The sequence below is a fragment of the Nerophis lumbriciformis genome, linkage group LG33 (assembly GCF_033978685.3).
Source record: "Nerophis lumbriciformis linkage group LG33, RoL_Nlum_v2.1, whole genome shotgun sequence".
Taxonomy (NCBI): domain Eukaryota; kingdom Metazoa; phylum Chordata; class Actinopteri; order Syngnathiformes; family Syngnathidae; genus Nerophis; species Nerophis lumbriciformis.
This window is the reverse complement of record NC_084580.2, coordinates 22734562-22750232: the sequence shown is the minus strand read 5'-3', so window position 1 is coordinate 22750232 and position 15671 is coordinate 22734562. Positions and strand designations below refer to the sequence as shown.

Sequence of the window (15671 nt, the reverse complement as noted above, 5' to 3'; positions counted from 1 at the left end):
ATATATATATATATATATATATATATATATATATATATATATATATATATATATATATATATACATATATATATATATATATATATAGGCTCCAGCGACCCCCGCGACCACAAAAGGGAATAAGCGGTAGAAAATGGATGGATGGATGGATGGATATATATATATATATATATATATATCTACATCCTGAAATTATGCAAACAAAACTGTGTTTAGATAATTGATACTTCAAACTTGCATAAATAAATCTTAAGGAATATAACATAACTTGGCTTCTGAGAGTTTAAAAATGTAATGAATAAAATGCTAAAGTTGTTGATAAACAAGCAATTATTTTAATAATTAAATATGGTCATTTTAAATGAATTATTATGATAATTCAAAATCAATTATTTCAAATATCCATCCATCCATTTCTACCGCTTATTCCCTTTGGGGTCGCGGGGGGCGCTGGAGCCTATCTCAGCTACAATCGGGCGGAAGGCGGGGTACACCCTGGACAAGTCACCACCTCATCGCAGGGCCAACACAGATAGACAGACAACATTCACACTCACATCCACACACTAGGGCCAATTTTTTTTTAGTGTTGCCAATCAACTTATCCCCAGGTGCATGTCTTTGGAGGTGGGAGGAAGCCGGAGTACCCGGAGGGAACCCACGCAGTCACGGGGAGAACATGCAAACTCCACACAGAAAGATCCCGAGCCCGGGATTGAACCCAAGACTACTCAGGACCTTCGTATTGTGAGGCAGATGCACTAACCCCTCTGCCACCGTGAAGCCCTTATATTTCAAATATGTTTATTTTAATGTATAATTCTATGGCTAGATGTAATAAGGAGTCAGGAAAAAATACAAAGAAAAATACAATAAATTTTGATGTTTTTAGCAAAATATAGTTAAAAATTTATTTATTTATTTATTTATTTAATTAATAAATATATTTATTTTTAGGTAAGATAAACATAATAATACAATTTATCTCTAGTCTGGATGATTTAGTTCTTGTCACCCTGTTGTCCTCCCGTCATGAAAAAAGGCTGTCCTCACTCAGGTCCGCATGGAGCTGGAGGGGGCGTGGCCTCCAGCTCCGGCTGAAAATCGGAAGATTTTCGGGAGAATATTTGTCCCGGGAGGTTTTCGGGAGAGGCGCTGAATTTCGGGAGTCTGCCGGAAAATTCGGGAGGGTTGGCAAGTATGTTTTAAACAAGCCCAGTTTTTTATTTATTTTATTTACTTATATATGTATTTTTATTTTAATCTCATTTGTATTGTGTCTTTTTTTTCAAAGTCTGGTTGGAATGAGCATTGTATTTAATTTGATGTATTTTATATTCCTACGTAATTGTTTAACTTGCTGTAAAATATTGAATCGTATTGTGTTGAAAGTGCCTTGATGTGTGTGTGCATTGTGTATGTATGTTCAATTATTACAAAAAATACAAACAATAACAAATAAAATAGTTTTTTGTGTTTTTAAAAGTGTTTTAAACGCTTAGACGCTACAATATGACTTATGTAAAATGTTCATCTTGTTGTTGTGTATTGTTCCTATAAAGTTTGTGTGTGTATTATAATAAAGCTGCTTCAAAAAACATGACGTCACCCTCGCTAGATTGACTTGTATTCTTGTAATGATGATATGACTTTTATTTTGTTAATATTCATGTGTTAGCTGCAGTGGAGGAACTGCGTGGCTGTCAAATATTTGTCTCCTCCTCCAGAAACTTCTTTCAAGTCACGTGATTTCCCGATTTGATATAAAAGCTCGTTTCCGCCTTGGCGTCCATTTCATGTTTACTCGTCAAGCAAGTTGTCGTCGCCTTGTTTTTCTCTGAGGATTAAAACTAGAAACTTTTTTATTGACTTGTGCACTTGTGACATTTAATGATGAACTTGCTTTTCTTCTTTCTCCTAGTTGTACAAACACACAGCGTGACGCCTGGTAAGTCCACTTTCTTGACAACTTTATACACCTCATTCCTACATGCTCATTTCATCCTAAATACTTCTTCTCATTATTATTGACGCTCTTCTCTTTTCACCAACATCAATCAGTCAATAGTTTGCATCTTCATTTGTTGCTCAAACTTTTATTGAGTCAAACTTGTTCAAGTTGTCTCACTTTAACAGCAAACTACATCAAACTTTTTACTTTAGCATTTCCGGTTTCACTTTTAAATAGGAAAATAACAATAATTATTCCAGGAAACAATCAGTAGTATCAGTTATAAGATGAGATGTAGATCAGAATCATTGAATGTACACAAAAATTACTCTATTGTTGGAAATTATTCTGAAATAATGGATATAATTGACCCCCAAAGGGACAAGCGGTAGTAAATGTCGAGTTACTGAATTACATACGTGAGTCCAGCTGTACTTTATAATGTGGATACTTTTATTAGCTCAATCACAACAGGTATCTCGCTCTCTAGGTCACTCCCACACTGTCTCCCGCTCCGTCGCACCCCGTGACGTCATAGCCTGTCGACTCTGTAGTTCTCCCATAATACAATCACACCACATCTCCCCTTTCTAGAATCAATGGGTAGACTGCCATTGATTCAACAGACCTTGAGGATTATTTTGCCTCGTGGTTGGAAGGTCTGCTCCTATATGAGCCTGTACCAGACAATCAAACACACACACATATTTTACCCTTAGAACAATCCACTTCAACATCAATACTCAAACATCCATCCTATACTAATCCTGTACTGTCCTCACCCTAAGCCCTGCAACTGACTTGAACATTTACAGTACAATAAAACATATCCAAAACGCTCCAATTACACTTTTCTGTCTTTTCCCACATACAGTAACATTCTTTTTTTTTTTCATTAGAGTCTCTGTAATGTCTCTAGGAAACAAAATTATAGGTCCAACCTAGTTGGTCTCACCACAGCCCTCCCAGACCTGGTTCTAGGAGTAGGAGTAGATGGAGGTTCTGGAACACACTGCTGCGATGGTTCTGCTGAAGGTTGCTCCGGAACGCCCCCCAGGAATGGCTCTGCTGCACCATGGCCACTCTGCTCCGGCAAGGATCCCATAGGGATGAGATGACGACGGTTCCGTCTGATGGTCCCATGGGGCCCTTCCACCAGATACGATCGTGGAGTGGTGTGACGTCCGATGATAGCTCCGGCTTTCTTTTGGTCCTTGATCCACACGTCCTGTCCCGGATTCAGTCTGTCAAGGTTCATTGCACGATGCCGCAGGTTGTAGCGTTGTGCATCTTTTGTCCTCTTCTCCCCTTCTCTCCGCATAACAGCTTCACTATCAGGAAGAGCAGGATTTAGCAAAGCAGGAAGGATAGGCACTGTTGTGCGGAGCCTCCTCCCCATGAGAAGCTGCGCTGGACTATACCCATTGTCGAGAGGGGTAGCCCTGTAAGCGAGCAAAGCAAGATAGGGGTCATCTGCTTTCTTTAGGAGACCTTTCACCGTCTGTACTGCACGTTCGGCTTCGGCGTTACCTTGAGGATATCTTGGGCTACTGGTAACGTGCCGGAATCCGTAAGAATGTGCAAACTCGGCGAAGCCTGCTCCAGAGAACTGGGGCCCTCCATCCGAAACGAGAAGATCCGGGATTCCGTGACGTGCATATATCGATTTTAGGTGGTGGATTACATCATTTGACCTTGTGGAGGTCAGCAAAGCAATCTCCACGTACCTTGACATGTAGTCCACTACCAGCAGGTAGGTCTTGGTACCGAGCATGAATAAATCAGCTCCTAACTTCTCCCATGGTCGGCCTGGGTATGGTGACGGCATCAGCGGCTCCCTGTGGTTCTGTCTCTCCTTACAGCATGTTCGGCAGTTGAGAACCAATTCATTCAGCTGCTGGCTCAGCCCGGGCCACCATACTGACTGCCGTGCCCGCTGTCTACACTTCACCACGCCTTGGTGTCCTTCATGCAATTTGGCGAGAACATCATTTCTCATTGTAGAAGGGATGACGAGCCTGTGTCCCTTCAGCAAGACACCATCTTGAACTGTAAGGAACGCCTGCTCTGCCCTGTACAGCCTGAGTGCTGGTTCTTTGGAACCGTGTGCTGGCCAGCCTTCAGCACACAGCTGCATCACCTGTGCACACACACTGTCTCTCTGCAGCTGCTCTCTCAGCTCCTCCAGGTAGTCAGCGCTTGCAGGTAGGTTCTCCAGTACCATGTCCACATAGATGTTGGTTTCTTCAAACAGCTCTTTGTCCGCTGCTGTCTCCTCTCTCTTAACAGGAGCTCGTGACAGCGTATCGGCTGTCCACAGGAACTTCCCTGGCACATGAGAAATAGAATAAGAATAGCGCATCAGACGCATTCTGAAGCGTTGGATCCGTGGAGGTAGAGCATCCAGTGCTTGAGACCCCAGAAGACTCAGGAGAGGCTTGTGATCCGTCTCCATCTGGAAATGTTTCCCGATGAGGAAGTTGCGGAACCTCTCACAGGCCCAGGTCAGCCCCAAAGCTTCCTTCTCTACTTGGGCGTATCTCTGCTCTGTTGGCGTGAGAGACCGCGACATGTAGGCTACTGGCCTCCACTCTTCGTCCCACTTTTGTAGCAGTACGCCTCCCAACCCGTACGATGACGCGTCTGCTGAGACTTTGCACTCTCTGTTGGGATCGTACATGGCTAGCACTGGTGTAGACGTGAGTGCATCCTTTAGATCCTGGAAGGCCCTTGCCTGGTCGACGCCCCACACCCAGCAGTTCTTTTTCGACAGGAGATCTCGCAGAGGCTTGTCTCTCTCGGCCAGCTGCGGCACAAACTTCCCAAGTTGATTTATCATTCCAAGAAAACTTCTCAACTCAGTCACAGTTGTTGGCTCCTGCATCTTCCTCACAGCTTCTGTTTTGCTTGGGTCTGGGCTGATGCCACTGGTGGAGAGCACGTGGCCTAGAAAGGTCACCTCTGACTTTGACAGATCGCACTTATCGACATTCAGAGTGATGCCTGCCTTTTGGATCTTTTCTAGCGTGGCATGCAGGCGAGCATCATGCTCCTTTTGTGTTCGGCCCCACACCAGCACGTCGTCCATGTGGCAAACAACGCCCTCAAGCCCTTCTGTGACCTCCGTCACCATCCGGTTCTGAAAATGTTCGGGGGCGGATGCTATGCCAAACGGTAGCCGTCTGAAGTAATAGCGCCCGAAGGGTGTAATGAAAGTTGTCAGTTTTGATGAATCTGCAGTTAGAGGAATTTGCCAAAACCCCATGTTTGCATCCAGCTTACTAAAAATTTTGGCTCCAGCCAGCATTCCCAGTGTTTCCTCCACTGATGGCAGGATGAACTTTTCCCTACACACTGACTCGTTGAGTTTGGTGAGATCGACACATATACGTACAGCACCTGTCTTTTTGGGCACCACCACTATGCCAGCGCACCAGTCTGTTGGCTCCTCAATTCTACTTATCACCCCGAGTTGTTCCATGCGGGACAGTTCCTGCTTGACTTTGTCCATTAAAGGCAATGGAATCCTCCTTGGTGTCTTAAGTGAGAATGGTTCCGCCCCTGGACTCAGCTTGATGGCATATGGCTGCCGTACTTGTCCGAGCCCGGTGCATAATTTTGGGTAGTGCTCCTTTAATGTCTCCATAGTAACGCTGTCTAGGCGTGCTACAAGCCCCAGCCTACAGCTCACAGATCTTCCCAGCAGGGCAGTATGCACATGACGAGCGATGTACACATCCTCCCTCTCTGACTTTTCCCCTCTCCTCAGCAGCAAACTGGCGACGCCCACCACGTCGAGGGGATTTCTTCCTGGTCCCAGGAGTGGCTTTGTTGCCTTTCTGAGACTAGGTGGATCATTTCTGCATGTGTTTAGGAACACTGAGTGAGGCAAGACTGTCACATCAGCACCTGTGTCTATTTTGAATGTCACACTGCTCTCATGGATGCCAATCTTGACCATCCAAGGATCCCCATCCTCCGTGACACTGCCGAGGAAGATTTCCTCCTCATCCTCTTCAACTTCATGCACTGATTTGGACTTGCACACACGCTTGTAATGTCCCCTCCTCCCACATGCATGGCATCTCACTTCATTAGCAGGACAGTCACTTTTTGGATGGGATGGAGAGCTGCCACAATTTTGACACGATGACTGTGCGCCCTTGTCCTTGCTGTACTGAGTACTGTGTGGCTTGTACTTTGGGCTATCAGCATATTGAGGTTTATTTTTAGCAGACTTGAAGTTGCTCTTGAACACTCTATCAACAGACTTTGCATCACTTGCCTCTGATCTGGTGGTGTCCCCTCGGAGAGTAGACTGCTGCCTTTTCACCTCCTCGCTCTGTCGTGCCATTCTTATGGCTTTATCCAAGGTTAGATCCGCGTCCAACTGCATGCGTTCAGACAGCCCCTTGTCTTGCAATCCGACGACAAGTCTGTCTCTGATCAGTTCATTGTGTAGCATCCCGTAGCTACAATGCTCCGCCAGCGCATATAGTGCAGTGACAAACGAATCCACACTCTCCCCTTCTTTCTGCTTGCGCATGTTAAACTTAGCACGCTCGTAGATAACATTTTTCTTCACAACAAAGAAGCCTTGTAATCCCTCGCGCACTCCCTGGTATGTACGTCTTTGAGCGGCCGTCAGATTTAACCCACGGAGAATATCATCCGCCTCGTCCCCCATGCAATAAATCAATGTGTTCACTTGATTGTCCTCGGAGCTTGCATTTAGGTTACTTGCCGGCGAATCTCCGGATCCATTTGTCCCACTCTTGTGGATTGGAAAAGTCAAAGGACTCCGGTGGCTGGATGTTGAACGTAGCGCACGGTCCCACGGCAACCACCGGCGCGTTGGGTGGCCGTGCAGGCGCTGCAGCGGCTCCGTCCTCCTCGCTCATGTTGTCCTTACTTCTTTATCCCTTGACGCGTACAAACTATATTTCCACTTGGCTCACACTCCACATTAACTACAGGACTTCTGACACCATGTCGAGTTACTGAATTACATACGTGAGTCCAGCTGTACTTTATAATGTGGATACTTTTATTAGCTCAATTACAACAGGTATCTCGCTCTCTAGGTCACTCCCACACTGTCTCCCGCTCCGTCGCACCCCGTGACGTCATAGCCTGTCGACTCTGTAGTTCTCCCATAATACAATCACACCACAGTAAAATGGATGGATGGATTATTGTTTATTGTTTATTGTTTATTGAGGATCCCCATTAGTCGACGCACAAACGCCAGGCTAGTCTTCCTGGGGTTCTTTTCAAAACTACAAAGTAAAATAATAATGCACAGATCCAGTTAAAAATAACAGAAAAGAAAAATAAAATTCTCCAAATAATAAAATAAAATAATATTACACAGATCCAGTTACAATAAAAGTAAGGAAAAAGGGAAAGAGAATTTTTTTTTTTCTCAATTTGACAACATGAATTATTAACTCTTAAGTCTAAAAAGTGACTTTACATGTTTCTTAAATGCTTTTTTACTGGGAATAGTCCTAATATTTAAATGAAGAGTATTGTAATATTGTTGTTGTATTCCATTGTAAACATCCCATAAGGCGCTGCTATATTTCCATGCTTTGGCAGTGACATCACTAGTTTGAACTTCCCCTCACCTAGAAAAACGACTTTTACTTCTCTGCTAGCAATAATGTCATATATTTATTTGACACTTACAGTTGGAGAAGGAAATAAGTCAAGTTATTCATGTGTGTGGTCTTAAAGTGAGGTATAAATATGAAATATTGTCTCTTAGAACAGGAAGTGATTGTTTACTGTGAGAAGCAGCAGTGTTTGAAGTTGAAATGAAGACAACATCATTTCAAATAGGAATTGTTCAACATGAAACTAAACAATCAAATGTTGTTTTTCTGCCTTTTGTCTTTCAGTGATTCATTCACTCAAGTATTTCATCACTGCATCCTCTCAAGTTCCAAACTTCCCAGAGTATGTGAATGTTGGTTATGTTGATGAAGTTGAGATTAGTTACTATGACAACAACATCAGGAAAGCAGAATCCAAACAGGACTGGATGAACAAAATCACAGCAGAGCATCCAAACTACTGGCAGATACAAACAGAGATCAATGTTGTTAGTGAATATATCTTCAAAGACAACATTGAAAAAGCCATGAAGCGTTTCAACCAAACTGGAGGTTTGTTTATGTTGAACTTTCTACTATTCTAATATATTTGATATTTGTATACTGTATTAAAAACACACATTACTGCACTGATATACCTTGTCTCTGTCCATCCCATAATAACCTACAACAAAGACATGTAGTGTGTTAGTTTCACTCTGCTTTACAACACTTTGTGTCTCTCAGGTGTTCACATTGTCCAGGTGATGACAGGATGTGAATGGAATGATGAGACTGATGAGGTTCAAGGTTGGGATCAGTACAGTTATGATGGAGAAGATTTCATATCGTTGGACATGAAAACATGGACATGGACTGCAGCAAAACAACAAGCTTTCCCCTCCAAACTCAAGTGGGACCAAGAAATTCTTGATCTAGACTACAATAAGTATTATTTCACTGAGGAATGTCCTTCTTACTTGAAGAAGTATGTGGAGTATGGGAAGAAGGTCCTAATGAGAACAGGTAGAAGCACACCTTGTACTTTCACCTTTTAACATGTTAGCACTCCCCCTATAGGAACATTACTGACATTACACTTTATACTCTTTTCTCTTCACCTCCTTTTCTCTACATCTTTACCTCCATTCTCTCCTTTTCTCTTCATCTTTACCTTCATTTTCTTCATCTTTACCTCCATTCTCCTTTTCTCTCCATCTTTACCTCCATTCTCTCCTTTTCTCTTCATCTTTACCTCCATTCTCTTCTTTTCTCTCCATCTTTACCTTCATTCTCTCATTTTCTCTACATCTTTACCTCATTCTTTTCTTTTCTTTGCATTTTTTCCTTCTTTTCTCCCACCTTTCCCTCCATTCTCTCCTTTTCTCTTCATCTTTACCTTCTCTTCTTTTCTCTCTGTCTTCACCTCCATTCTCTCCTTTTATCACCATCTTTACCTTTTATTTTCACCTTTTCTCTCCATCTTTACCTTCATTCTCGCCTTTTCTCTCTCTTTACCTCCATTTTGTCCATTTATCTCATCTTTACCTTCATTGTCTCCTTTTCTCTCCAACTTTACGTCCATTCTCTCCTTTTCTCTCCATCTTTACCTCTTTTCTCTCCATCTTTACCTTCATTCTTTCCTTTTCGCTCCATCTTTACCTCAATGTTCTCCTTTTTTCTGCATCTTTTCCTTCTTTTCTCTCATTTTTCCCTTCATTTTCTCCTTTTCTCTCCATTTTTACCTCCATTCTCTCATTTATCTTTATCTTTACCTCCTTTCTCTCCATCTTTACCTTCATTCTCTCCTTTTCCCTCCATCTTTACCTCAATTTTCTAATTTTTCTGCATCTTTGCCTTCTTTTCTCTCATCTTTCCCTTCATTTTTTCTTTTTCTTTTCATCTTTATCTCCATTCTCTCCTTTTATCACCATCTTTAACTTCATTCTCTCCCTTTCTCTCCATCTTTACCTTCATTCTCTCACTTTCTCTCCGTCTTTACCTTCATTTACTACATCGTTACCTTCATTCTCGCCTTTTCTCTCTCTCTTTACCTACATTTTCTCCTTTTTTTCTATCTTTACCTCCATTTTGTCCATTTATCTGCATCTTTACCTTCATTGTCTCATTTTCTCTCCAACTTTACCTTTATTCTCTCTGTTTCACTCCATCTTTACCTCCATCTTCTCTCCACGTCATCCTCCATCCACACGTCACTTCCTGGGCAGAGCTTCCAGAGGTGTTCCTCCTCCAGAAGACGCCATCCTCTCCGGTCAGCTGCATGGCGACAGGTTTCTACCCCGACCGAGCCGACTTGTTTTGGAGGAAAGACGGCGAGCAGATCTTCGAGGACGTGGAGCACGGAGAGCTGCTCCCCAACCCCGACGGAACCTTCCAGATGTCGGTGGAGCTGAAAGTGGAGGTGACGGCCGAGGTGGAGGGCAAGTACGAATGTGTGTTCCATCTGTCTGGCGTTGAGGAGGACCTGGTCACCAAGCTGGAGAGAAGAAGCATCCTGAGCAACGCAAGCCATGAAGGTGAGAAAGACACATGTTGAATAGTGTCAATGTAACCACCTGATGTTCCTTCATGGGACTTATGAAGCAGCTGTCAAACAAATCAATCATACCATACCAACAGGCAACGTGAGCCTCACTGCCACGCTGGCGGTCCTCGCTGTGGTGGTCCTCTTGATCATCATCATCATCTTCATCAAGCGTCGCCGAAGCAGACAAGGTGAGGGACACAAATGTTTCCTCTCTGCTGTCATTTATGAGATGTGAATTTCACCTGCTTTCTCTTTCATTTCAGCCAAATACGATCCAGCTGGTAAGTAAAACATCTTCTCTTTCTTGGAAAGCATAACAATAAACAAAGCAGTGGTGAAGCATCACTCACACACTTTGTAAGTTTACCCCCACAAAGATTGAGCGGTAGAAAATGGATGGATGGAAATATGTGCCAAACCTGATCTACTTAATTTGTGTGCAGAGTCTCTGAAATGAGCAAAATAGAGAGCGCTATCCATTTAGCGTGTCTGTCTTCATGTATGTACAGAATATATGCTAATTATCAATCCCGCACAATAGTAGGAGGAGGAGATACAAATGTAACTAAATTTGGCAATTCCTGAAGGAATTGCGTGTGAATGCTCCAATGCTGAAGTTGAACTGAAATGCTGACAGAATGTAGTATGAATGTAAGAATAGTTTGAATGTTGGAATGGTTTGAATTCCCAGGAAAACCGGAATTTGGTTTGAAACTTGGGAAAGTGTTAGTTTGAATGTCCAGGATGAGAGGAATGTGTTAATGTTGGAATGATTTGAATAGATTGAAAAATGTGGGAATTGTGCAACTTGGAAAAATGTCCCATTCATTTCAATGGGAACTTCCTGGAAAATTGGGAATTTGGCAATTTTTTTGGAAAATCATTAGGAGCTCGAATGTCCTGAATGAGCTGAATTTGTTGGTGTTGGAATTGTTTGAATAGGGCAAGAAATGTTAAAGTAGTAAATGGTATCAGGGAATTTTGGGAAAATTTGCATTTGTTTTTTGAAAATGGTAAAAAACGTGAATGGTCTGAATGAGTTGAAATGGTTGGTGTTGGAATTTTTCAAATCGGTCGAGAAATTTTGAAATAGTAACATGTTGAATTGAGAAATAGTGTTCCTGGAATTAGTTTTTTGTCCTGATTAAGAGGAATGTTTGACAGTAGAATGGTTGAAAAATGTGAAAGTAGTCGCCAGAAAAAAGGGTGGAAATGAGGCTTTGGAAAACCAGGATTTCTGGAAAATCCTGGATTTTTTTTTAACTTGGAAAAAAGGAAATTTGAATTTCCAGGATGGTGGAATGTGTTGAAGGTGGAATGGTTTAAATAGGTAAAACAAATGGAAGTTTAAAAAATGGCCAATTCATTTTGAATGGGAAAAATGTCCCGGAAAACCTGGAATTCTGGGAAATCTGGGAATTTTTGGAATTTGTCAAGGGAAAGCCCGCGATTCTCGAATAGGCTGAACAGTTTGAAATTGGAACGCTTTGATTCGGGTGAAAAATATGGAAGGTAGAACGCGCCAAAATCTTAACAAGAAGAAGAAGTTTAAAGGCCTACTGAAATGCGATTTTCTTATTTAAACGGGGATAGCAGGTCCATTCTATGTGTCATACTTGATCATTTCGCGATATTGCCATATTTTTGCTGAAAGGATTTAGTAGAGAACATCGACGATAAAGTTTGCAACTTTTGGTCGCTGATAAAAAAGCCTTGCCTGTACCGGAAGTAGCAGACGAGTAGCGTGACGTCACAGGTTGTGGAGCTCCTCACATCTGCACATTGTTTACAATCATGGCCACCAGCAGCGAGAGCGATTCGGACCGAGAAAGCGACGATTTCCCCATTAATTTGAGCGAGGATGAAAGATTTGTGGATGAGGAAAGTGAGAGTGAAGGACTAGAGGGCAGTGGGAGCGATTCAGATAGGGAAGATGCTGTGAGAGGCGGGTGGGACCTGATATTCAGCTGGGAATGACTAAAACAGTAAATAAACACAAGACATATATATACTCTATTAGCCACAACACAACCAGGCTTATATTTAATATGCCACAAATGAATCCCGCATAACAAACACCTCCCCCCTCCCGTCCATACAACCCGCCAATACAACTCAAACACCTGCACAACACACTCAATCCCACAGCCCAAAGTACCGTTCACCTCCCCAAAGTTCATACAGCACATATATTTCCCCAAAGTCCCCAAAGTTACGTACGTGACATGCACATAGCGGCACGCACGTACGGGCAAGCGATCACATGTTTGGAAGCCGCAGCTGCATGCGTACTCACGGTACCGTGTCTGCGCATCCAACTCAGTCCTCCTAGTAAGAGTCTCTGTTGTCCCAGTTCTCCACAGGCCAATGGTAAAGCTTGACGGTCATCTTCCGGGAATGTAAACAATGAAACACCGGCTGTGTTTGTGTTGCTGCAGTCGGCCGCAATACACCGCTTCCCACCTACAGCTTTCTTCTTTGCTGTCTCCATTGTTCATTGAACAAATTGCAAAAGATTCACCAACACAGATGTCCAGAATACTGTGGAATTTTGCGATGAAAACAGACGACTTAATAGCTGGCCACCATGCTGTCCCAAAATGTCCTCTACAATCCGTGACGTCACGCGCTGACATCATCATACCGAGACGTTTTCAGCAGGATATTTCGCGCAAAATTTAAATTTGCACTTTAGTAAGCTAACCCGGCCGTATTGGCATGTGTTGCAATGTTAAGATTTCATCATTGATATATAAACTATCAGACTGCTTGGTCGGTAGTAGTGGCTTTCAGTAGGCCTTTAATAATAAATAGATGAATTTTGGTGTAGAAAACCATATGTGTGAATGTTTGGAGCATTCACACAATTATTTAGCATCTCACACAGAACAGACTCAAGAATAAAGCAGAAGATGAAATGAGCAAAGTGAAAGGAAACCGAGGCATGGCACTAATGGGACACTTTCCTGACTAAGACACTGGAGGGCTGCTTGCACATGAGCCTTGAAGCCAAGCTTAACCAGTTTGGAGACTTAGTCTTAGACTAGTCAGGAAGTAGAAGAGCAGAATTCTGCTTCTTGATGCTTCTGATTGAATTGACAGCTGAAAAGATGTGATATGAGTGAAGATGCACCTTCTGGATGGACTTCCTTCACCAGAGTGAGGTGTTGGCTTAGCATGAGCAGCGTAAGCAGCTCACGGTGCGTTTTGTGCTCCCACAGCTGGTGACGCTGGTAACGAGCTCTCAGAGAGACGTGAAGGCTGAAGACTGAGTGAGACACAGCAGTCGGCACACAGTGAGGACTTTTCTTTCTCATGCACCTCCAAATGTTCTTCTGACTTTGTGTGAAGATGATGTTCACTCTGCCACATGCTAACATCTGCACTTGGATTCACCTGCTTTGCTGAGTCATCTTCTTCCTCCAGGATGCTTTGTGCACTGGAACACAGAGAGATGTCTCCATCGCTGAGGGACCTCATCACACTTGGACATTTATGCACTAATTGCTCCTCATCTCATCCATCATGTCTTCTTTGGCTCTTTATGGCCGAGAAAACACCTTCAATCTGCATTTTTCAACAATATTTTGCCAGTCAATCATGTTGATGTTGATCTTTGTGTCCATGTAGTTGTGATGTCATCATTTGGGGCTCATGTGTCATCACATTGACAAGGATTTCTTCTTTCCTTTTCAAACCAATAGACAGCTGCTTATCAATGACATTCACCTTGTGTCACATGTCATCTTTATTTCTACTAATATTTTGGAACAATTGTACCATTTTTAAGCACTTTTGTATGTTAATGTTAATGGTTTGGTAATCATTTTTGATGTAACATTTAAAAATGTTGTCCAGTTGTTATATCTTGTTTTCTGATGACATTAGTCTCATTTGCAATGCAGTTGCACTTCCAAGACCATTAGATGGCAGCACTGTGTAACTATTTATGCTATGTTGTCAAACTAGAAAGTGGCTTTTTTCCAGGAAGGCTAATTTGTTGGATTGCGCCCTACAAAGTGTCAATACTGTAAGTAGTGTCCTCAATACACAAAACTGTAAAATTCCAACTATAATCTTAGTTGTCGTTTCCTTTACCAAATTCGAAGGTGTTGAAATCGCCATGTAAAATTACTCATGCTAATAGTAGCCTGTCTATGGCAAATCCAATGTAAATTAGCCATAAGCTAGCGCATTTTGAAAGAGTGTAGCATTACTTTACGTTTGAGCGTTTTTTTTTATGAAGCACACTTTGTTGGTGTTGAAAATGGCAAGGTGACTTAGAGGGAGTTTGGCTGAGTCCGGCCTGAGTGCTGCTTGAGTGATTGTTTACGTGAGCCCGTGTTTAGTCTGAAACCAGACATGACCAGTCTGAAACCGGACATGACGTCACATGCAACAAAGGTATCGAACTATGGCACCGTTTGATTTTACGTGAATTGATAGTACCGAGGGAATTTGGTCATTACCTACAAAAGTATTGAATTGGGCAGCCAACCCTACCAGTTAGTGTGACGGAGGGGGACAGTGACACAACATTTTTATGACAAAGCGTTGCAAAATTTGTATATTTATTGAAAATAGTTGCTGTTTTTCCGTTCCTTTTTGCATAGTCATATTTTTGCTTGATTGCCAAACATGGCGAGGATGTCATTTGGGAAGTAAACAAGGTAGGCCGTTCATATACTCTTGATATTCAGTGTTTTATGTGTACTATGTTTCATGTACATTCTGGGTGTTTTATCCAGTAAAAACTTGTCAAATTCAATTCTGTGTTGGAGGTGCTTTGTCATTACACACATGATAACACTTTCAGCTTGCAGTCATGCAAAACAAGTGTCAAATGTCTCAAGTATTCCCGTAAAAAAGACACAAGCACATACAGCAGATTGTGAGACACTTTTACGGATCAAATAAGATTTTTTTTTCCCAGCTGTTTTGAATTATTTAGTGTGAATTTGGGTTTGCCAAACGTCTCTTGAAAAGCAGAATTAGAATGAGAAACAAAAGTATGTGTCACGTAATGAGCCTAAAAGGGGCGCACTTAGTCTCGTGTTATTGCCGTTCAGTTTCAGTTCAGTTTATGTGGAACATGCATACGACACATGTAATGCATCACATATTTCCAGTTGTTTCATGACAGCACGTCCGAAAAGGAGTAGGAAGAAGCAGAGCTTATTTAATCCTACTTATTTTCATATCATTGCAAATGTATCCCAGTTCCTTGTTCTCTGCAACAGAACAGTGAATAAATAATTAATATACCATAGTAAGTAAACAAATAAATAATACTTGTGTGTAACACCAAGGTACATGCCTATATCAAAGTGCATGTGTGTAACACCAAGGTACATGCCTATATCAAAGTACCTGTGTGTGACATCAACGTACATGCCTATATTAAAGTACATGTGTGTAACACCAAGGTACATGCCTATATCAAAGTACATGTGTAACAACAAGGTACATGCCTATATCAAAGTACATGTGTGTAACACCAAGGTACATGCCTATATCAAAGTACATGTGTGTAACACCAACGTACATGCTTATATCAAAGTACATGTGTGTAACA

The 15671-nt window shown here is 42.1% G+C and overlaps 2 protein-coding genes across 2 annotated transcripts in view; both read left to right on the top strand.

The window, feature by feature from the left end:
* Window positions 1-1793: 1793 nt before the first annotated feature.
* Window positions 1794-15671, top strand: part of LOC133575767 (major histocompatibility complex class I-related gene protein-like) — a 55221-nt gene continuing 41343 nt past the window's right edge. The window contains exons 1-2 of the mRNA XM_072912182.1: window positions 1794-1948; window positions 7855-8121. Coding sequence (XP_072768283.1) covers window positions 1891-1948; window positions 7855-8121 — 325 coding nt within the window. The 5' untranslated portion in view covers window positions 1794-1890. The remainder of the gene's footprint in view (window positions 1949-7854; window positions 8122-15671) is intronic.
* Window positions 8300-10369, top strand: LOC133575776 (major histocompatibility complex class I-related gene protein-like). The gene is made up of 3 exons (XM_061928600.1): window positions 8300-8574; window positions 9777-10085; window positions 10189-10369. Exons 1-3 carry the CDS (start codon window positions 8316-8318, stop codon window positions 10329-10331), a joined length of 711 nt encoding a protein of 236 aa, XP_061784584.1. The 5' UTR covers window positions 8300-8315; the 3' UTR covers window positions 10332-10369.

What these genes read in the sequence shown, in the direction of transcription:
- LOC133575776 (XM_061928600.1), top strand. Translation starts at nt 8,316, where the DNA reads ATGACAGGATGTGAATGGAATGATGAGACTGATGAGGTTCAAGGTTGG. An exon ending in GAAGGTCCTAATGAGAACAG is followed by an intron (nt 8,575 to 9,776) that starts GTAGAAGCACAC and finishes CTTCCTGGGCAG; the next exon opens with AGCTTCCAGAGGTGTTCCTC. An exon ending in GAGCAACGCAAGCCATGAAG is followed by an intron (nt 10,086 to 10,188) that starts GTGAGAAAGACA and finishes CCATACCAACAG; the next exon opens with GCAACGTGAGCCTCACTGCC.